A 23540-nucleotide genomic window follows, 5' to 3' on the forward strand; every position below is an offset into this window, starting at 1 on the left:
TCACTGTGCAATTTTATTTAATGTACAGGAAATCAACAAGACTGATGACGTCATTGTGTCCCGTCGTATAAAATTGGATTTACCCGCTACGCAAATTCAATTAGAATTTCCCTTCGTGGAATTGAAATAGGTACAATAAATAAAAAATTACATTAAGGATTAGATATAACAACATATGAGGGGGTGGTGGACAATTGTCACTTTATGGCCTTGCAACATACACACTGAAACAATACAAAAATAATGTAACTGTACAGATTTTCCTTTTCTTTACAAAATTATTGGATGTTTGTACAAGAAGGGAGTGACATCTAATGTTGTGTTTGCGTTACAAAAACCAAAGTCGAAACACTGGCAATGCGTTGCTCCACTGCGATGCATCCTGAGCCCTCGTCAGAAGTTCTGCAGCTCGGCCGGGTAGACAAAGTTGCTCCTGAAGAGTTTATAGGCCAGGAGCTGTCCTCCGAATATCATCATCACCAGACCCGAGCCTAAAGATAAAGTAAATGCCAATGTATACAAAAACAAAAAAAAACTTGCAGAGTGATATGCATAATTAAAAGAGGAGGGGGAAAAAACATCTCACCCAGTGCGATCCACCAGTGCTCGGTCGAGGGGAAATCTGACATCACTACAGAAAAAAAATGGACTTTTAAATTCCATGATAACTTCAATCATGTAAAATAAAATGTATTGTGTTCAGCATCGCTACGTGATCGCAAGGGATAAATGGAACACATTTCTGCGAGTTGTCCGGTTACAACGTTTTCTGTTGGTCGTTTCCGCTTCGTCGTGAATAACATCTAAGAAACACCGAGACTATAATCGAATTCAATAACTTGAATTTGGAAAATTCTTTAAAATCTTAATTCATTGATTAAAATGATATACAGTCGTCCCTCCCTCTTTTATCGTCAATGTTAATAAAGTTATGTTGCCTGTGATGTCTATTTGATCAATTTCCCTTCTTTGTCTCTCTCTCCACTCAATTTCATTAATGGTGTGTATGGCTCATTATATCCTGTTACATAACCTGACTAATCCTCCTGCGTGAACGTATGTGTGTGCGCGCGCGTTCACCAGCTACGGTCACGGCCACATGCAGCAGCGTGACCGTGATGGCGTAGTCCCACACCCACTCCTCCACGATCCAGGCGAACACCAGCCCGCCAAGGACATATGTCACTTCTGTGGAGATGACTCCCACTATGGAGGTCGGGGAGGGGGGGGGGGGGGGGGGGGTGACAGAGATTAGAGTAATTGGAGTCATCGTCTTTATATTCTAAATGAGCGGTTCTCAAATGGGGGTACGGGAGATATTCAAATATATTTCAAAAGTATATGTAAATGTTTCAGAAAAATATAGGTTCATAACATGAATTGTATTTTCAGTAGGGTATTCAATTTCAGTGTCCTAAAAAACAAGCATCTCCCCCCCATACCAGAATGGTTCGACCCAACTTGTCATATGCCAATCAACTTGAAAACTTTCATTAAATTCATTTATTTATTTTTGAGAGCTTTACCATGAGCCCAAATGAGGACACTTACTGTTGATAATTTTATGTGCACAAATCTTTATTTAATTAAATTATTATTTAAATATATTTGATTTTCAAATAGTTTAAGAGACCACACAAATACAAAGAGAGTTAAAAATATATATATTTTTTGTTTTTTTTTAAACAATCAGACAATGATCGCACATCACTCCGTAAAAAAACAAAAAAAAGTTTAGTTTTTCAATCCGATTTTTTTTGCGCTGGTTAGGGGCCGGGGTACTTGTCTTAAAAAATATTTCACAGGGAGTACGTCGCTGAAAAAAAGTTGAGAACCATTGTTCTAAATTATGTATTTTTTTCAATTTATTGTCCAATTGACGGTTATTAGAAATTTTCCTGTAAAATACTTGAAAAATTCTATCTGTCCTTTATGGATTTTGACTGATTTGGAGGATTTGGTGCTTTGAGCATTCTACAGAGAAGCCACGACTCACCCAGGTATTTGGGGTTCTGCCATGATGGTTGCGTGGTGTAGTCAAACGGTGCCAACAGACTGTTGATTTCATGAACCCTACAGAGACACAACAAAACCCGCAAGTCAGTTTTACGGAAAAGAAGAAAAAAAAAAAACCCGCTACTGATTTGGCACCAAAACCACTTTGACGTGGACCTACAGTGTCTCGATAGCTGACCCCGTTTGTGTACCTGAGCAGTCCGATGCAGAGGCTGACCACCATGTAGTAGAGCGAGTAGAAGCACACCATGCACATCAGCAGGTTCTGCAGGACCACCTGCGTGAAAGTCACACTTTTGTGTTTTTTTTTTTCCATTCTCATGAAGTCAAATTTAACTGGACCGTCTAATTTAGAGGAGAGCAGGCCGCCGCCGGTGTGTGCGTGCTGGTCCGGAAGCGGCGCCACAGCTGAGCTGAGCTAATTCACTTAGCGGCTTCTAAACACATCAGCCGACCCCCCGTCTTGTTTTCCCATTATTGGACATACATTTTAAATGAACTCCTCAAATGCTTCATTTTGACCAAATGCTGCCAGTGCTGCTTGTCGCCGTGTGCTAGCAATAAATAAATAATAATAAAATAAAAAAATAATAAAATAAAGATGAAGAATCTGTACGAATAAAATGATTTTTATTCTACATGGCGCTTACCCAGGTGTCACTGGGCGTGGTCTTGAGCGAGACGGCTCCATGGCGCTTGATGAGCGTGAATCCACAACATCGACAGCAGTAGTCCAACAACATGAATGGCCGTGGCTCCGCGGCGAGAGAGCACCTTCGACCTACATGTGCTCATTTGTGTCTGCGGCAGAGAGAGACAGTGAAGAGACTGGGCGGATTATTGGAAACGGGATTAAGACTAAGAGGTCTGAAGAAAATCCCGAGAGGGATCTATAGAGAGAATTCCTCAAAGAATTGTTTGTGCACCACTACCTGATTCACATCAACCCCATTAGAAAAATATTCAAAAGCTTTCACTTCATCATAGGGTTTTTTTCTGATTAAAAAAAACAACAACCCACAATTTCACATTTTTCACACAAAAATGTAATTAAATGTTTCAGCTCATTTAATTCACACTGGGAATGATTTCTCAACATTAAAGAAATTCACAAATTTCAAAAATTCCTTTTTTTTTTTTTAAATTTAAAATATCACTAAATTTTATCCCACATTTCCAAATAAATTCTCTTTCTACTGCACCAATTTCCCTTGTGTGAGCTTTTCACGATCATGTGTTATACAATATGACCAGTAGAGGGTAGCAAAGCCTTGATGAGCAGCAACACAACAACAAGATCGTCTCGTCTACTTTTTGTCCTCACTAGAAAGACATTTACATAGTATGACATTTCTCCACAAGTAAGACAAATTAGGCATACTATTCAGAAAAACACATGATAATAGTGAGGCAAATATGCCCTTGTTGACATCTGTGCAGTACTACAACTAGTGGACTTGCATAAAGTTAAAACAAACAAAACAACTAGTGAGTTGAAAGACCTTAAACCTAACATTCTGTGTTGACTTTTGCCAGCAATAAAAATATAGCTTGGAAATCCAGACGTACTATCAATCGTATTTCTGAGGCGGGGCAAAACTGAGCTAACAGACAGTGGAATGAACCAATGAGCGAAGAGCAGAGTGACGTCAGAAAAGCGACTCGTTGAAGTCTTTTTTTTTTTTTTCCTTTTGCGGAGACGGAGTAAAAATACAACATTCAGCCGAAGCGAGACTGTAGTGAATGATTTATGTCGTTGTTGAGGGAAAAACTTGAAGAGTGAAGTTGCTCACAAAGACGACGTCACGCAAATAGACGAATTTGATTGGCCGGCCTGTTTTCGGCCGGAGCAGAATCGCTGTCTTTAGACGCCTGGCCACACCCACTTTCTAGACCCACGCGTGGCTTGCCAGGCTAATAAAAATACATTTTTAGTCATTTTTTCACCCTTAAATTTGATCCAATTTTCTTAAAGTGATACAAATTACACAAAACCAAATGCTAACACACAATACAAAATCCCATAGGCAGGCTAACAAATAGCAACGATAGTCGTAGTGTTGTAGCTGTTTGAACACCATTAGCTTAATGCTAACATATACTGGGAAATGCTATAGACAGGCTATCAAATAGCGCCTATGTGGTAATGTTAAAATGCTTTTCAGGAGATTGAAACTGATGATTTATTTAATATCCTTCATTTTCATCTTAAGGTCATGCAGGCGCAAAGTGGCGCTAGTTGTTCTACTAGTGCACTGAATTGTCTTACAAGTGAGGACAAAGCATGCCCTACTATGAATCTTAAACTTGGATATCAAGGATAAACAAATGCCCCAACTGCTTCCCACACTGAAAGCAGCAACTCGCAACATAGCAGTAGATACAATTATTGTCTCAAGATGGCATAAATTAATTGGTACTAAAACCCATTTATATTATTAATGAGAGCGGGAGAGCGAGAAAGAGAGAGGTGTCAAAAAGCTGCAAAAGAATGCGCAGATAGATGCAGCATCATTCGGAGCAAATAGCGAAGCTGAACTCTGAGGCGTCAGTGTGGCGTGAGCGAGGTTATAATGTGGCTGCCGCTGTAACGCGCATCGGCGTAGCCATGACGACAGAGCTCGGGGGTGCACAGGGTGAACAGTGTGAACATCACGGTGGGCATCAAGAGGTGTGACATTTCTTTACCTCACATTAAGACCTTCCGTGTATGCGTGTACACAAACAAGACTTCTCAACTACTCTAAGTGACCCCAGTAAACTTCAGTAACAATCAATATCCATTCCTCAAAAAAATTTCAACGATGCTGTTCGTTAGCCTGTGCGAAATTAAAGAGCAACCTTTGAAAATCAATTAAATCCCACTGGGAGGACGCCGACGAGATGACAAAGCCACACGTCGATGATGCACGCGTGTGACATTATGATGCATCATAATTCATTCAGCATATGCAAAACTAGATGAGACGATGAGTGCACAGAGGAAATCAAATATGAATTACATTATTTGCACATATGAGCCAAGCAGAAAATTTATTTAAATGACTTATGCGTGAATGCCTCTAATATTATATATATAATAATAATAATAATATAGATGAATAAGGCAAGCGGAACATTAGATACGGCTGTAAAAATGATGCAGTGGAGTAAAATAAATGCGCAATAATACATATTATTAAATGAACCTCTCTTACAGTGCGGGTTGAAACTGAGCATTTATATAGCAAGAAAGGCTCAATTGTGTCATAAAAACAGACCAAAATGGCAATAATTTCTTGGTTTTTTTTTCAAAAGCATTTTCCACAAAAAATGGGGGTTGCCCAATATCCTGCGTTTTTGCTGGGTTTCTGTGTGAAAGATAGATAACTGTCCTCTATTATGACAAATTGGCAGGATCTCAGTGTGAAAGTAGGCTCTTGTCACTGACGCTGAGGGGCTCATTAATGCGCCAACTCCATCACCACGCAGCCCCTCGCCTGTCAATCATTCCATTCAGTCAGATTGTCATTTTCTTAAACGGTGTAATTCTCACTCATTTGTGCCGGCGCGCTCTCGGCTCTTGCATAACAAACGGCGCTTATTAGAATTTGCTTTTTATTCGGCACAGGAGGACGGACGTCTGCTAAAGTGGTTCACTTTCTTCGGTCTCATTTTCAGTTTGATTTTGCGGCGGCAGTATACAACAATGGCAGGCATGATATAGACTAAATTACGCTGGGTGTTGTTCCACCCCGATCCTGTAGGGGGCAGTAAATCATTACAAATATAAAAAAAAATTTAGATGTTAAAAAGTTTGCGAATAACTGCTCGATGTAATGACCAAAGTTGATTATCCTGAGCGTGAGTAATTATCCGGCGGTGTGGGGAGTATTAGGCATAAATTCAGGGCAGAAAATAAAATCATAAATGTTAAACCTGTTCAATATTTCCTATGGCTAATGTGAGGTCAACATCGAGTCGTACCAAGCCACTAAATCTGCCATTGTTACACAAAACGAAACATATAGTAAGTATGGCTCAAGTCGAGGCCAACATTTTACAACTGCAACGGTTAGCCTCGTTTTTCTCCATTTCTTCTTCGTATTTTTTGGGCTGTCTGGATGTCTTGTGCGACTCTGCTGCCACTCACAGGTCAGTCTTGGTACTATAATGGACACCATTATGGAAGCGGTGTGCTCGTCGTGTGTGGGGATTGCTTACATTTTTTAAATGAGTTACGATGTCCAAATTATTTGTGTGAATATAAACAGCACGTCTGCACGACCACGTCGCTTTGTGTGTGGTCCCTTGAGTTATTTTTAGCAGTCAGACGTGTGTTCCAGTGTATGTGCGGTTTTATACCAAGGTCAGAGTTGTCCTGTCGAGGAGGACGTCCAGGCGAGTATCAAACAGTCAAACAGTATCTGGACCTCACTCGCGTGTAAACACAGGAAATGAGCCGCATGCCAACATCTGTAACGATTTTGCTTGGAGAAGAAAAATGATCACATCTCATGGCCAATCTGAAATCAAATGGAATCACATGAGCACTCAGAAGAGCAGACTGCTACACTTCACAAGGACCGACAAAACTACTTTTGTTTCTTTGTACTTTCGTTGAACTGCTAATTACGAGTGCAAAAATGACATGTCCTAAATTGTGCAGGATGATAAAAAAAAGTAAAAGTGAACATATTTTGGGTTCAATTATTTTGTACAGTTGCATCAATTTGCATTTTTAAGCAAAGTTTCATGAGTTTTCATGCATGTTCACATGTTGAAGAAGCTGTTTTTCTTGGCAAACAGCGCGTCGGCACGACAACAGCGTTCAATGAAATAAAAAGCTTTGATTCTTTTCATCTTAAATATTCAAAGTGTTTTTGATGTTTTTCTCAACAATCTCAAATTGCCTTTTTTTGTTGCAAATAATATAAATACATATAAATGACCTTGAAAAAGGCGCCTCACAATCATATTCATATCTAAATAAAAATATAAGTATTAGTACAGTTACTTATTCATATGACTGTATTACAGATACAGTAAAACACATTGGAATAGAAAATTATATTACATTGCAGACGGACGCCGAGCTCGATTTGATTGCCCGCAGGCGGTGCATTTAAGGACCAATTTACCTCCGTACGACCTAACCCCCCCCCTCCTCCTCCCGTCTCCGGCCCTCCCCCCTCAGTTTGACGCACACACCGCGCGCACGTCTACACGCACGGAAGAAGAGATCGCGGAAGAAGAAGAAGACCAAACTACAAATAAGACGTTTTTTCCCCCCCGCTCTCTTTTTCTTCTTCTTCTTCCCGACTCGCCGTCGGAATTTGAACGCAACAGTTTGGGTGGACATTTTGGAGCGGCGTGGACGTCGAGGAGTTTTTACGCAGCGCGCTGGCCAAAGAGGACGTCACGTTTGCGGCTTTTCAAGCATCGCAGCGCGGACCCCGACGTGGATTTTGTGCAGGGGACACTCTGCGCGACTTTGGAGAGTTGCCACATTTAACGCAAGAAGAAGAAGAAGAAGAAGAAAAAGGAAAAGGAAATAAAGTGGAGTCTTTTGTTTGGGGGGAGCGCGCAAGATGAAGTCGTAAGAAGAAGAAAAAAAGTGCAGGCTTGGGAGGGCAACAAAGCAAGACTTGACTTTGCATGCATGCTGACTAAAGTGTGGTGCAGCTTTCACGGGACAAGATGGATTTGATGGATGTATTAATGGAGCACTGACGGTCTAACTAAAAAGGTAAGGTACTAACAAAAAAAGCACCACCTAACACCTCATCAAGGCTCCTGTAATTTGTTGTATTAATTAAGCAGTTTATTTTTAGAAAATTGGTCAAAAATGTATTTGCTTATTTTGACATTCACCTTATTAAAGTATTGCTTGATTTATTTATTGTGTAGAATTAACAAACTAATAAGTAAACACATTTCCTTGAACATACGGTGCCTTTAAGATTCGAGTGAACCATATGACTTACGTTTGGCCGATTTTTAACTTGACAGTGAACTCAACTCACTTCACAACAAATCAGCAACAGTCAAAACAAAACAAAATTAAGAGAATTGTACGTTGTGCATTTGAAACAAACACAAAACCTTGCCCTCTGCTAGCTTATGGCTAATGCACAACACAAAATGCCACAGATAGCATTTTAAAGGTGCATCGTGCCATTTAAAAAAGGTCATATTAAAGCTTTTCTACATCATGCATGCTCCACCAATGGCCAGATGAGTACGAAGAGCCCTGACTGTTTTAACTCTGACCGCACTTATCGGCTTTTATTTTCCCTTTATAGTAGAGTGTGCGGACCCCAACACTCGCGGAGTTTTTCTTACCTCCTTTTGAAGTCATGTCTTCGTTTGTCAACGCGCGCCATGAACGAGCCTGATACCAGATGCTGCAGTTACGCGTTAGGCCAGTAGGTGGCAGTCGCGAGTACAAAAGTGACAAACTGCACAAGGATGCTTTAAGCAACGGTTATTTGAACATGTGAAAAAAAATATGAATATATGAAAATAATAATAATTGGGGAGCCTTTATGGGTGCTCATCTGTCCGGTTTCAAAATCAATTGTGGCCCCTGAGCAAAATAGTTTGCTTTCTTTACACTTGCGACGAAACAACGAACAAGCATGCAAGCGTGCACTTCATCTCCTTGTAAGCATGCATATTTAATACACTCTTCTTCAATATTGGATGAAAGACTAAAAGCCTATTAATTATTTCTCAATGCTTGTTGGCAATATTTACCCATCTCGTTAGGAAAGGAGACACTTTATTGGGTACGCCGGATGCGATACAAGACTCAAAAATTGCGCCCCGGTTTTGACTGACAAGTATTTACTGAACATGTGTTGAGGAGCTCAACTGCATCGTAAACCAGACCGGATCCAAATATAGCGGCGCCTCCGAGGTCCAACGCACAAAACTTAGAAACTATAAACAAATGATGTCATCCGGGGTCAAATGTTGCCCTCTGAAAACCGCCCGTAAAAAAGTGGACATGTTGCCTGCATGCTCAGCTGTTTTGGAGTATCCTGACTGATCGTTCAAAAAACACGGGATATAGTGTTGTGTTCCATGACAATATAAGAGAACCAGCAAAAAAAAAGAAAAAAAAAGGTTTCTATTTTTTTTTCCATTCTTTCGTAATTAGCAGTAGAAAGTGGCTCGGTTTCACCAAGAACAACCAATTCTGACCAAATAGCAGAAAAAAAATTAACTAAACAAGACTGAGAGAGTGCGTTCAAAGTTTGTTGGCTTTTTTTGTGATGTCACTACAAAAGCATTTGTCTGACGTTCGCCATGCTTGTCGAACGGGCAGTTCAAAAATTCCCCCAAAATTCAGCCAAAAATATTGCTGTCATATATATGTATCAAAAGTCAAACAAATCTTCAACTCAGTGACCCAACTTCCATTATTGGTGAAAATGGTTTAAAAAATAAGAAAACGTTAAAAATGAAGGGTCACAGAACAAATTGTATCCCTCACTCAACCATGGTGTGTGTGTGCGTGTGTGTGCGTGTGTGTGTGTGTGTCTCAAGACGAGTGTGGGTGACTGAAGATGGCGTGAGTAATCCCTGCTGGAACCAACACACACACACACACACACACACACACACACACACACACACACACACACACACACACACACACACACACACACACACACACACACACACACACACACACACACACACACACACACACACACACACACACGCGGCTGGCTTGATTGTGCATGTGATGAGTCAATCAAAGCAAAAAGACACTGAGTCACAGTGTAAACATGTCAGACGTTTGCATGCATTATCAACGAGCAGGATTCATTAAAGAAAAGAAAAGATGCCTCTGAGGGGTTAAGAATAAGTTGACGGGTGACTCACCTCGGAGCGGGAGACGCAATGTGCGGCATGGAGAGGAAGCTTCGCAACTTTTTCCTCGGGAGTCTTCGTACCGATGAAAAGGTAGAAAGTCAAAATGTAAAATGTGAGTTGGAAGTGAGTAAACCTGTGCAGAACCCCCCCCCCCCCAAAAAAAAAACCAGGTAGTTAGCAAGTTGGCCATTTCATTTACAAAATGACAACAATCAGTTTGAAAAGCAAGCTAGCGAGATATTTTGTAAACAAAAGGGGAAAATGTCAATTCCAACACTTTGTATTTTCTGTTCACTACAAATGTAACTTTTTTTCCCTTTTTTCCAATATTTTTTCATTTCTATTCCAATATTTGTAAATCTCTCATCATTCATCAGGTCTTCCTCCTTGTTGCCGCATCCCATCTTCAGCGTCACAATGTTAATGGAATACCTGCACACACAGCTGGCAGTTGCCACGGAAACGTGTCACCTAGCAGCAGCAGCAGCAGCTGCAGCACATGCCGGAGCATCGCGTGACGTCAGTCAACGTGTTCAAAGAATTTTAATAAATGTCTTGCTAAATGCAGTGTTTGCAGACGAAAGCACTTAAGGCCATTACAGTCATTGTTCATTAAGGGGCTGGCTGTACAAAATGGCGTATTACGCAACGTCTCGCCGCGATGATGTCACACTACTTACGTGCTTGATGAAAACACTATGAATAATTCAGATCGCCAGTAGAAGAAGCAAGATGTAGATGTTCAGTTGTCCGTGTTAATAAATATAAAATATTAGCTGGAAATACACAAATACTGGGCAGAGAAAAGAAGGAAATATTTGTAAAATAAATAAATAATAATAATCTGAAAAATAAATACTAAAATGTAAATACACATATTGGGAAAATAATATTAGTTGGGGGTTTTTAAAAATCGTAATTAGGACAAAATACAAAAATAGTAACACAAAAAATATAAGATAAACACACAGGGAAAGCAATTTATATATTATATATTATATTTATATATACTATATTAAATAAAAATATAATAAGACAAATAAATTGAAAATATCAGAAAAATAGAATAATTTAATATTAAATTATTTATATATATATATATATATATATATATATATTATTATTTTTTTACTTTTTCAACCCTATTTTTGTAGAAAATGCTTAATGGCAGTTTATCCACATTTTTTTTCCTTCAAGAATTTGTTGACTTAAAACAATTGTATATATGTGGATTTCCACTAATCGCGGGCCGGTTCAGATGGGTCCACTGTACAGTATTTGTTTAAAATTGATTTTTTTTTTGTATTATAAAAAATAACTATTGGCAATAGTTTTTTGTTTTTTTTTCAAATTTATAATATTATAAAATATTAAAATTCAGTCATACTGTCAGAATTCTTTAAAAACTGTACTGTCACCCCCAACTATCTACACACACACGCACACACACGTTTGTCTGGCTCACTCACACAAATCAGAAAGATGAATTACTATTGCCTTTTTGTAGCTGGTCACAAAATAGCAAGCACAGCACTGAAAAGTAATGTTTTTGCTACATGTTTAATAGGAAAGCAGCCTGCCACATGTTTGTGATCGGCTTCTGCTCTCCACACGCTGACGCTCGCTCAGGTCGAAGTCGCTCTCTGAAATAATTGTCGTATGAATGAACAGGCAACCAAGATTAACTGTACTCTCTCCCGTCTTTAACATTCTCCTCCGCCATCCTACTCACTAAAGAAAGAACCCCCCCCCCCCCACCCCCCTCCTTCTACTCCTCCTCCTCTCGCTTGCGCTTGAAAGCTTTTCTGTTTGACGCGCACTTGGAGAGCAGAACATGGCATCGTAAGAGAGGCGCCAGTGAAAAGAGGCCGCTCGCGTCGGTCCTCGTGTGATTCACCATCTGTGGTTAAAAGCGCTCGTGTGCTTGGCAAGCGGCGGCGACGACAGGATGACTGACACGAAAGGAAAAAAAAAGGGGGGATTAAAAATGCGAGACGGGTGCGAGTAAGGGAGGAGGAGATGCGCGTGCCCCGTTTCAGTAAACCATGGGGTGTCGAACTCAGGGCCTGGGGGGTCACATCCAACAATTGGTTCTCAAACTAGGTCCCCAAGTCATGGCGTGAAATTATTTGGGCTGGTATGGCCGCTTTAGAGCGCCTCGTTGTAGGCCACGAGTGCACGCACTTCCCTGAGAAAGAAAAAAATTGCCTGATTGGATTTTTTGTTTAAATCGGAAAATATGATTTCCCACGACTTCTGATTTTCTTGTTGAAATGCATCGAAACAACAATGAAATGCAGGGGTGACATTTGTTGACGGTTGATGTAATAAAAGGACGATTTTGACAGTCATAACAGCCCTCTGAGGGAAACCGTTAATGACCATGTGGCCTGCGATGAAATTGAGTTTGACACAGCTGTCTCATTCTACCAATATGAAATTAAATGGTTAGAAAAGTAGAGTAATTATATCAAAGAGGCGGATTAAAAATAGCTCAGAGAGAATATCATTAAAAAAATATATATATATAGATGAAGGTCGTGCTTTCTCACAAAGCTACTAAAACCTTGCACGGGAGCCAAAGTGGCTACCCAGTCGCTCTAATCTCTTTAGCCCTTCAAAGGCACAATTCTAATGTTTATGCCATACCAGATTAAACACGCATTTAAACCCAAATGAAGGCGACTAAAAATAGATGCGCTGTTTGTTTTAAGATATTCATGGACGTGAGGCCAGCTGGTGATGATGACTCACGGGGAATGCTGCATCGAGACCGCAATCGATATGTAAACAATAACAGCGTTGATCTTGCTCTTCTTATGTCAACGCCACAACAATTCTCATGTACAGCCCGAGTATTGGCTCTATAGTTGCCCAGCGCTGATAGTGGATGAATGCACAGGTTTGTGATCAATGGGGCGTGTAATCTTCTTAAAATGGCCCCCGTTGACAAATAAATTATTGGTGGCATCGAAACGGGGCGTTCACCTTAGCACTCCACTAGTGCACATAAGTCATTCCAATGAAACTTAGCTTTCTTTTAATGGCTCTACCGAGGAACAATGTTATGATGAAGTCACCATTTTTTGGCCCAGGCTGAACACAAAAATTGAAAGCAATCCAAATAAAACTGACAAGTGTTCTGCACAAAACATAAACAAAATGTTGGCGGCGGATGTATAAGTGAATAAAAAAGTGTATAAGTTCATTAGCATTTTGCAAACAAATGAAATAAATGTTGACTAAATTAACTAGGTAGCCATTTCGTGAATAACAGTGAAAAAAATCTTCATAAAACCCAATCATAAAATATTAGCAAGCTATGCATTATCAACTTTTTTTTTTTTTTTGAATAAAAGTGAACCAAAAACAAAACAAAATCAGTTAACAAATAGTATGGTATTAAAAACTGGCTGGCTGGCTGGCTGTTTCATCATTAACTCATTCACTCCCAGCCATTTTCACTGAAGCAACCCCCTTTGCTCCCGGCTGTTTTACTGGATTTTGACCGATTTTGCAAGGCCCACAGAATATTGTGTTCTATTGCTATAAAAACATGGAACCTACCAAAAGAAAAATTTGAGTCTCTTCATTCATCCGGGAAAATGTATATTTTCTATCTAGCAACTAGCATTAATATATATAGCATAGGTGTCAAACTGGTCCTCAAGGGCCGGAGTCCTGCAGGTTTTGAATGTTTCCCTTCTCCAACACAGCTGATATATGATCAGATCATCAGCAACCTCTGCATAAGCCTCATAACGATCCTGCTGAATAGAATCAGCTTGTGTTGGAAGAGGGAAACCTCCAAAACATACAGGACTGCGGCCCTCGAGGACCGGAGTTTGACACCTATGGTATATAGCATCATTATTCACAAATCTATTTAGAATTGTGAGTGAATGAGCTTTTTTTCAACATGGCCCTGGTTGATCTCTTTTGCGTTTCTGCCACCTGCTGGCCGTTTGTGTCATAACTACCATTTCTCAACCGTCCTTTGCAGCTGAGAGGCTGCATCAAAGAACGTATTTATACGTTTTTGGGAGCAAATGAGAAAATGATGTGTGAAAATGTATAGTAGTGAAAAAAATCTGCGCAATTTAGTGACTTAGTCAACCAGGAGGCAATTTTTTTTTTCATATTCGAAAGTTACATTAGATAGATAGTTGGGTTTATTGTTACAAAAATGAAAAAAAAAATCTTCATAAAACATAATTGACAATTTGTTACACAAAGTGAAAAAACTGCAACAAATGTAATTAGCTAGCTGCTTTTCTCGTTTGCTATTCAAATGTATTGGCTGTATGACTCCCCTTGTGGTGGTAGCGACACAAACTTTTGGTGTGCTTATCTTACCTACTTTTTTGCTTTTGTGTTTTGTTGTGCGTGCAGGTTAAAGTATGACCGCAGCAGCAGGTGTGCTAACGGGCTTGGCCAAGCTAAAGCGGCAGGATTCGGCCCGCTCTCAGCAGCGGCCTGCCCCGGCTACATCTACGGGCTTGGCCAATGCTGCCCAGGAGGGAGCTCCGAGGTTAGATGCCCTCTAATTGGCAAAGAGGCTAAGGCAGACCATAATATTCAAGCTAATTAATATTAGCCAGCTATGGCATTTCACATTACATGTTAGCATTGGGCTACCGTTTTGGTGTTAGATCAAATTAAATGGCTTAGTTAATCATTTTGGTTGATTAACTCATTCACTGCCAGCCCAGTAAAAATCGATCTTTTGACGTCTATAGCCGTCAATGGCAGCGAATGAGTTAAATATAAAATGTTAAATTTTATTTACTTTTATGCTTCATTTTTTACCACAAACTTCAACTGGGAGTGACCACAAAAAATAAAATAAAAAAGAAGCTTAAAGCAAGCACGTTTTGCATCTTATTTGCTAAGCTGTGAGAATGAGCGTGAAATGATGTGTTTAGTGGTTCACTGTACTTTCTTATTATTCCCACAGAAAACGAAAGCGGCGTACTGACGTGGTGGTGGTGCGAGGCCGGTTGCGCCTCTACTCCGCCTCAGGGTTTTTCCTCCTCCTGGGCCTGCTCATCCTGGCTGTAGGGATCGCCATGGCCACACTGGGCTACTGGCCGCATTCCTCCGGCCAAAGCCCGCCTGGGGGAGGAGCATCCAAGGCGGCGGAGGCAGAGGAGGGCGCCCTGAAGAACGCCAGCATAAAAGGTAATATGAAAATAATGTTTTAGTTCACTAAGTCCGTTTGGTTTGAAACAGATCTGTTTGCGCGCATGCAGGTCGGCCCAGCAGGCAGCCAGGAGGGGGCGCCCTGACACGGTTCCTGGAGCAGCATCGGCACTCCGAGAGGATGAAGATGTTCGGGCCCTTCACCATGGGCATCGGCATTTTCATATTCATCTGCGCCAATGCCATTCTTCACGAGAACAGAGACAAAGAGACAAAAGTGAGCAAAATGCGGCAGAACTGATTTTGTTGGCTACTTTCTATTATTTATATTTAATACGCGTGAAAAGAATCTGTGCAGAAATTGTTAAGTTATCCATTGAGGTGTCTATATTGTCCACAAAATCGCAAAAAAATGTGCAACAAATGACTTGACGTTTGCTAGCTAGTTGGCTATTTTGCAAACCAGAGAAGGAAAAAAAATCTGCAAAAAATATATTAAGTTAGCTTACTTAAGCTAGCTAGCTAATTGGCTCTTTTATTAACACAAGCGGAAAACAATTCAGTGCAAAAAAATTATTACGTTAGCTAGCTATTTTATGAACAATGAAATGTGTGTGGAAAATGTGTTAAGTTAGCCATTTAGGGGTCTATTATGTAAAAAAAAAAGAAAAAGTGATTAATTATCTATCTAGCTAATTGGCTATTTGATTAACACAAGTGGGAAAAAAAATTACGTGCAAAAAATGTACTTCGTTAGCCAGCTAGTTAGCTATTTCGTAAACCAAAGCAAAAAAAATCTATGCAACAATTGTATTATACTAGATAACTAGTTGGCTCAATCGTACACAAAAGTTTTTAAAATTTCATGATCTAATTTACAGTATAGTAATTTTCAAATGTCAGTAAAACTCATTTTTGAGCCGACATATCTTATCTAACAAATAAAGAAGGGGGGGGGGGGGGGGACTAGCATGTGTGAGGACAAAGTGCATGGACCTGAAGATGGACATCAATAATATTGAACAAATCCATCTAAAATGGTTCCTTATTTGAATGTTGGACGTCGTGGACAGATAGAAGGTTGAAGACTATTTGTCGTGTGTTGCAGATCATCCACATGCGCGACATGTACTCCACGGTCATCGACATCCACCGCCTCCGCCAGAAGGAGCAGAAGCACCACCTCCATCACAACTATACAAGAGAGGACCTGCGAGGCTACGGCGACGACGACCCCCTCGTCGCCTTCTCCTCTTGGGCCGGCGTGACGGGCGGCGCGTCCCCCGAGGAGGAGGCGCTGCTGGGGGACGAGGAGGCTCGGCGTCGGCGGGAGCAGGTCAGGTTGGAGTGCAGCTTCGCCGGCCTGCTGGCGCCGCTCTACAAGGACCGCGCGGCGCCCGAGGGCGTCGACGGCGAGAGGGGAGGGCACCACGCGCGCTCCATCGTCTCGTCCTCCATCTCGGCGTTCACGCTGCCCGTCATCAAACTCAACAACTGCGTCATCGACGAGCCGGAGATGGAGGCCATCACGGAGGAGGAGAGAGGCGGACGCGGGCGCGACGACGAGAGGTCGCGAACCCTGGGCGCCACCGTGTCCCTGGCGGTTCCGGTGGCGTGTGTCGCCAAGGCCTCCAAGGCGCCGCGCTTGCACCGGAGTAATTCCGCCTCCTCCTCCTCATCCTCATCAGTGTCCTCTTCCTCGCTGGCGCCGTCCTCTACCTCAGGCTGCTGGCTTTCCCCCGGCGCGGCCCGGCCCGACTTTGGTTCCAATTCCTCCTTGCACATACTCAGCAGCCACTCCAAATCTCTGGACCTGGAGCGCCAGCCCAGCATGCTCAGCGTGCACCGCGAACAGCGCAAGCACCCCAGCTGGCCCCGCTTGGACCGCAGCAACAGCAGCCGCAGCATCAAGGGCTACACCCGGCTGGAGGACCGGGGGGACGAGCGGCAGGAGACCAGGGCGGTAGGGACGAGAGCGTCGATGACGCTTCCGCCGCCGGCCGACGGCGCCAGTCGAGACTACAGCAAGCGAGAGAAGCTGCTCATGATATCCCGCTCGCACAACAATCTGAGCTTCGAGCGGGACGACTTGAGTGGCGGGACGATGAAGCGGGGCAGCTCAGAGACACGATTCTAAGAGGCAGGATTTATTGGATTGAAGCCACACCAGATCCACGTTGCCGGGAAAGCGTGTTGACACAACCGATGCGGGTGACCACATTTACATGAGTAGATGCGTGGTGATCTCTGCGAGATGGCGACAACTGGCAAGGGCATCGTTTGGCGTGATTTTTTATTTAAAACAGTCCAAATCCTCTGATTTCAGCATATCAACAGTAACTGATTTCTTAGTCCTTCATGAAAGAAGACTGATTATCTTCCGTTTTATCAAAATAAGAGTTTTGCAAACATCTGTTTTTACTTTTTAAAACAATAACCAAACCGGTAACATGATAATCACTATCTGAATACGAAATAAACGGCAATCACTGGTTAATGAACAGTAATAGGGATAGACCGATAATCGGTCTGGCCAATTTTCTGCGCCAATATCGGGCATTTTGACGAATACCTTTTAACTTTTTAAGATGCAGTGATAACCTTTGGAGCTCCCTGAACTTTTTTTTATTTTTATTTAAAATTAAGTATATTGTGTAAGATGAAAAAAAAAAGAAGTGCAATAAGTATTAATGCTTTAAGATATTACAACAAAGTCAAGATTAGTGTTTGTATTTCGGCTTCAAATATCGGTTAGCTGCCAAAAAAAATATCGGTCTATCTCTAAACAGTAATCAGCGAAAAAATGCTTTGTAATAAAACTTTACTGCAAACTTAAAATGATTCAGATTTGTCGATTAATCGATACAAAATAATTGATAGATGAATCGATTCTAAAAATATTCGATAGTAAAGTCTTCGATACTACGTTGGTACAAAACACACTAAAACCTCTTATGCAATATCAAACGTGACCTCTTGCCACCTGATTTAGTCATCCAATTACAGACCACTGTCACCTTCAAGGTCTCACTGACAGTCGGAAATTGCGCAACTCAAGCAACAATCAGTTGTTCTTGTCCCCATTCAAAGCATGCAGCAAAATTCCATACGGTTTTCTGTCAGGGTGCCTCGTAACGTTAAGCAATTATATGTCACGCTGATGTCACCACGCATCTAATTATCTCAACGAGGGAAGCCGCAACATCTGTAATTTCATTCTGCTGCCAGTTTTGTCTGAAAGGCAAGTGAATAAAATGGCTTCAATTGTTTCGAGCAAGTAATAGAGTTTGGACACAAGGTTGGATAAAAAAAAGGCTTTGAAAGCAGCAATCGCCGGAGTATTAATAAAAAAAAAAATACAGCAAAGGTGCAAACTGTCATTTCAGCAAGGTCACATTGGAAGTGCTTTTTATTTTTCCTCCCTCGCACAAAAGGCAAACGTTTTTTTTTTTCACAAGATAGGAACAGGAGCCAACATTCAAGGGCCGACATCGAAACATTCATCTTGGATTAGTCATTGCAAAATGCCAAAAGGCAATCGGGCGACGCTGTTTTGGTTAGCGACAGACTTCAACTCTTTTTGTTATTTTCATGTCATTATTTGGTTTGTCAGTGATCTTCATGGTGTTCTCTTGAAACCAAGCTGCTTAGCTGTCTGCTGAATCCTTCCCTACTCCCTTGATGGCATTTCTATATAGTGGACTATGCAGTTTGATCATCAGCATTTTCTCTATTGGTGCATTAAATCATGTGATATTCGCTACTTCTCCAGATGCATCGAGATTCGGATTTGAGCACTACAAAATCAAACAAACTTCCCTGCAAAAAGGTGTTGAGGAAAAAACCCACACGTCCTACTTTCCAATTAACGGTTTTCCATGAACTCCGTACTTTCTTGGATGTTCCTCGCGGTGCTTCAAAGTCTAAATGAGTCACCGGTAATCATCGTAAAAGGCTCCGCAAGCTCAGTGCTATTTCAAACTTAAGCATCGAAACGTGACGTCAAGCAAGAGCGCTGTCGTCCGCGTAACCGTGGGAACGGGTAATAAGCGCGACTCTTTTGAAGGGGGGAACGTACGGTGCCGCGTGGCCAATGCACAAATTGAAGCCGTGTCGGCGCTTGAGAAGAATGGAAAAACTCGCCGGTTACTTCTCGTCACGGTTGCCAAGCGTGTCATTGTTGCCGCAGATGGGCTGAGTGATAATGAGGAGAACAAAATGTGAAAAGAAAGAAAAGCCTTTCAAATGCAAATGGCGGGCCTGGTCACCTGGTAAGCACGGGCGCTGTTCGTGCCTTCAAACATCAGCACGGACGCTCACTTTTAGGGGGAGTGTTAACTGTACGGCTGGAAAACAGACTTGATAACATATTAATAGCCACGCCAATTAAGGTCCCCAGAGAGACCACAGATGATTTCTCTCTTTCATCTCTCCAGATAATAACCGCATTCATTTTAGGTTGCGGGCGACGGGATTTGAGATGAGCAGAGCGCGGCCGGCGCTTATTTGATAGGCGTGAATTTTGGATGATCTTTCTTTTCGATATGCCAATGAATCTTGAGGAAAGAAATTGAGGTTGATGAGGCCTTGCCGCTTGTTCTACCCCAACCATCCTGATCTATGTTCCTATCCTACCCCATCCTACTTCACACATCTGTTCTGTCCTAGCCCACCCGTCCTGTCCTTATATACTCATACCTATCTTATCCCCTCATCCTAATATACCATCCCACCCCTGCCTGTTCTGTCCTATCCAACATTTCTACTCTTATCTGTCCAAGCACATCTGTCCTGTCCTACTCACACCTGTCCTGTCCTACTCACACCTGTCCTGTCCTTACATTCTCATACCTATCTTATCCCCTCATCCTAACCTACCGTCCTACCCCTGCCTGTTCTATCCTACCCGACCTTCCTACTCTTCTGTACAAGCACATCTGTCCTGTCCTACAGTCATTTGTCCTGTCCTCACCTACCATTGTTCCCTCACAACCTATCTTAACCCCTCATCTTAACCTACCATCCTACCCCTGCCTGTTCTGTCCTACCCGACCTTCCTACTCTTCTGTCCAAGCACATCTGTCCTGTCCTACTCCCACCTGACCTGTCCTAACCTACCATTGTCCCCCCCTACTACTTATCTTAACCCATGATCATAGCCTACCATCCCACCCCTGCCTGTTCTGTCCTAACCGACCTTCCTACTCTTCTGTCCAAGCACATCTGTCCTGTCCTATTCTCACCCGTCCTGTCCTCACCTACCATTGTTCCCCCACTACCTATCTTAACCCTTCATCTTAACCTACCATCCTACCTCTGCCTGTTCTTCTGTCCTACCCGACCTTCCTACTCTTATCTGTCCAAGCCCATCTGTCCTGTCCTACTCCCCCATGTCCTGTCCTAACCTACCATTGTTTCCCCACTGTCTTAACCTACCTTCCTTTTTGTAGTGGTCAAACCCAACTTATCCTAACCTACTTTTCTACCCCTACCTGTCCTAACCCACCTTCCTAAACCGTTCTACCACACCTTCATACCTCGCGCCTTGTCCTAACATAATTTTCTATCCCTACCCGTCTTACCCCACATTCCAACTCTACCTGTCCTATCACATCTGTCACCAGTCCTACACCATCTTCCTACCCCGTCCAACCTGTCCTTTACCAACAGTCCTATCCTATATGTCCTACCAAATCCTCCTGCCCTACCTATCCTACCCGTCTTTTTTTTTTCTTTTTCCAGCACAAATCCGTTTTCTAGCGTATAACTTGAATACAGGACCCTCCTCCTCCATTACTGTTGTTTGCTAGCGCCTCTCATTGCATTGCTAACTGAACATTTCAATGCCATGCAGTTTTTGTAGTTTCAGGCTGCTGCTGTTTTGAATTGGAAAACCAGTAGACCGAAATCTGTATCATCTTTGACACTTCTTGTGGAGAGAAAAAAAAATACAATATTTAGGAACCAATAAATGTTTGGACTGAGAAAAGCTAAAGCTCACGCATGGTTACAGAACGACTGTGTCCTTTGATTGACCTGGCGACGCAACAATTAAGTCGCAAATTGGGATTTAAATGAGTTGGAAGTGTCAATGTACTGACGATCATTTGATGGCGGCCATGAATGGCCACACGGGCATCCTAATCATAATTGATTTGAACATGGCCATCATGTGGAAGACTGCTGCCACTTCTTGTCACTTTGTGCTGACTTGAGACCAATTAAGATGCTTGGCTGGAAGACCCTCAAGGCGACAGTTCCGTATCGTGTGTGTGTGTGTGTGTGTGTGTGTGCCAGGCTGGTTGCCATGGCAGCCAGTGGGGTGTGTTTTGGACCCCCTGCGCCTAAGTTAGAAAGTTGATGTCACTCACACTGCACAACTGCGGGGCGGACACGTCAGAAAAGGTCAACAGTCTATGTGATGCACTTGTTTTTTTCCCCTCCAAGCTACTGAGGGATAAAATAAAGGATGTTGTATAAATATATGATAGAATGTCTTCAATTCTAAATATAGATATGATGCTGGGGGGGGGGGGGGTATGCTCCTGTACTTTGCTAGTCTAGCTCATATCATGAGATAAGAGGCGTCTTGATCATGTGACGATAACGCGCCACATGGACGCAGCGACACGAGCGTTATTCAAATCAGCTCAAATGATCTCCACCGAATTATCTTTGTTTCTCGGCTGGCGCGTGTAATTTTTAATACAGCAACGGGAATTCTTTTTGGGGTCATCCTGCCAATGTTGTGTTAAGTTGTTCTTTTTTTTTTCTACCAATGTGAAAAATGGTGCACTTGTGCCAAAACGATGCACGCTTAAAACAACTTAATACGGCGCCGTGAAGAGAAATTTCTTCGCGGTCGAAAAATATCGTGAAGCTAAGAATGTTCCAATTAAGCGACATTAGTTCGCCCCTCAATGTGTCTGTGTATGTAAAGACTTTTCTTCTATACTTCCTGTGGCTGCAGGCTTCTTCTGCCCACTCAACCAATCATGCAGAGGCCTCCCACAACTCTCCTAACGAGCCAATTAAATCAGTGCTGCTGCAAGGAGCGACCTCGGGGCCCATCTTGTCCGATTTTTGTCTCCATAGAATAATCGACATGGTTGAATTGGAACATTTCAACTCTCACTTCCTCTCTTTGCATTCTTTGTGCCAAGTTGCAACTCAACCCCCTACATTTTTTTTATGCAGCCCCACTAGTCCAAATATGGTATTCTGGTTGATATTGTGTTGGTGGAATATGAGTTATGTAGCAAAATCCAGCTGTTTTTAACCATCTCAGGGGGAGCGGCCATTTTGCCCCGTGCTGTCGACTGAAGATGACATCACAGTTGCTCAGGTATCAACCAATCACAGCGCAGCTTCAGAAAACGGTGCATGAGACTTGACCAACTGTGGTGTCATCTTGAGTCGACAGCAAGTGGCAAAATGGCCGCCCCCTGAGATGGATAAAAATGGCTGGATTTTGCTTCATAACTCATATTCCACAAAAGTAATATTAATCAGAATGTCACGTTTAGACTAGTGAGGTAACATAACATATTATTGTCAAGAAATGTTTAAGGTTGACTTCCACTTTAAGCGCCAATAAAAAAGTTATTCAGCCTCATTTGACAACTATGTGGTTGTCAGCCTCTGACTTCACCTTACGCCGCCATTGTTATTTACGTCGGAACACATTCCGTGCGTAGTGACGTAGCGTTCCTAAAGGGACGATCTTGAATGCGTCTGGTGAATGACGAGTGCACGGCGTGGGGGAGGGTGACACTCCCGATCGCGTGTCGTTTCTTTAGGAACGCCACAAGACTTCCCTTGTTTTCTTTTTATCCATTTGGCATTGCCAGCCGCCATTCTACGTCACTACGCGCTGAATGCGTTGCAACGTAAATAACAATGGCGGCGTACGTCCAAATAAAGTTTGGAAATTATTTTTGAAAAATGAATCTCATAGTTATGTTAGTAACAACCAAATAAATAATATAGAGCAAACTTGTCATGACAGTCGGGTCCTTTTAAGCCTTGCGGGAACTCCTAAGCCAAGGTACTGCCAGGCATATTTTATTTCCAAAGTTTTCATATTCCAGACGAATGTTTGATCCCTGCCAAAGTTAATAATCTAAAGTGATGACCGCAATAATTGAAGAAAGCACAACGGGCCTAATGCCGCTTGGTCACTGTAGCAACAGAATTAGCAGTTGGAAAAGATGCTCTCTGTGTCTTCTGTCTTTCTTACCCAGCTCTCACTCTTAATCCAATCTGACGACGCCCCATTTACATCCTCTCGCCGCTCTTACCCCTGTCAATCAATCTCTCTATAAGCTCGGACATACAGCAATAATGAAGGGATTGATTATTCCTGCCACTTGTCGTCTCCGCCGGCCGCCTCCTCCTCGCCACTAAATCAAATTAACGGGAGATATCTATCATGGCGATGTTTTCTTTTTTTTTTTTTTTTCCTGTTGGGTTTTCTCTTCACTCGATGACTGGTCCTCTCCCTCGGTGTGTCTCAC

General features: G+C 42.1%; 2 protein-coding genes across 2 annotated transcripts in view; one reads left to right on the forward strand and one right to left on the reverse strand.

Moving 5' to 3' along the window:
* The window catches only part of tmem244 (transmembrane protein 244), a 29187-nt gene continuing 5647 nt past the window's right edge, over window positions 1-23540 (reverse strand). Inside the window, exons 3-10 of the mRNA XM_086060727.1 lie at window positions 14862-15271; window positions 9892-10015; window positions 2667-2817; window positions 2208-2293; window positions 1997-2073; window positions 1081-1206; window positions 587-631; window positions 1-491 (exon numbers count right to left, since the gene is read on the reverse strand). Of these exons, the coding sequence (XP_085916853.1) occupies window positions 394-491; window positions 587-631; window positions 1081-1206; window positions 1997-2073; window positions 2208-2293; window positions 2667-2759 (525 nt within the window). The 5' untranslated portion in view covers window positions 2760-2817; window positions 9892-10015; window positions 14862-15271 and the 3' untranslated portion in view covers window positions 1-393. The remainder of the gene's footprint in view (window positions 492-586; window positions 632-1080; window positions 1207-1996; window positions 2074-2207; window positions 2294-2666; window positions 2818-9891; window positions 10016-14861; window positions 15272-23540) is intronic.
* On the forward strand, window positions 7234-21785 carry tmem200a (transmembrane protein 200A). The gene is made up of 5 exons (XM_086060724.1): window positions 7234-7744; window positions 14275-14413; window positions 14840-15063; window positions 15135-15301; window positions 16133-21785. The coding sequence occupies exons 2-5, from the start codon at window positions 14283-14285 to the stop codon at window positions 17159-17161; spliced, it is 1551 nt and encodes a 516-aa protein (XP_085916850.1). The 5' UTR covers window positions 7234-7744; window positions 14275-14282; the 3' UTR covers window positions 17162-21785.

The sequence above is a fragment of the Leptonotus elevatus genome, chromosome 18 (assembly GCF_054856555.1).
Source record: "Leptonotus elevatus isolate MCC_2025b chromosome 18, RoL_Lele_1.0, whole genome shotgun sequence".
NCBI classification, from domain to species: Eukaryota; Metazoa; Chordata; class Actinopteri; order Syngnathiformes; family Syngnathidae; genus Leptonotus; species Leptonotus elevatus.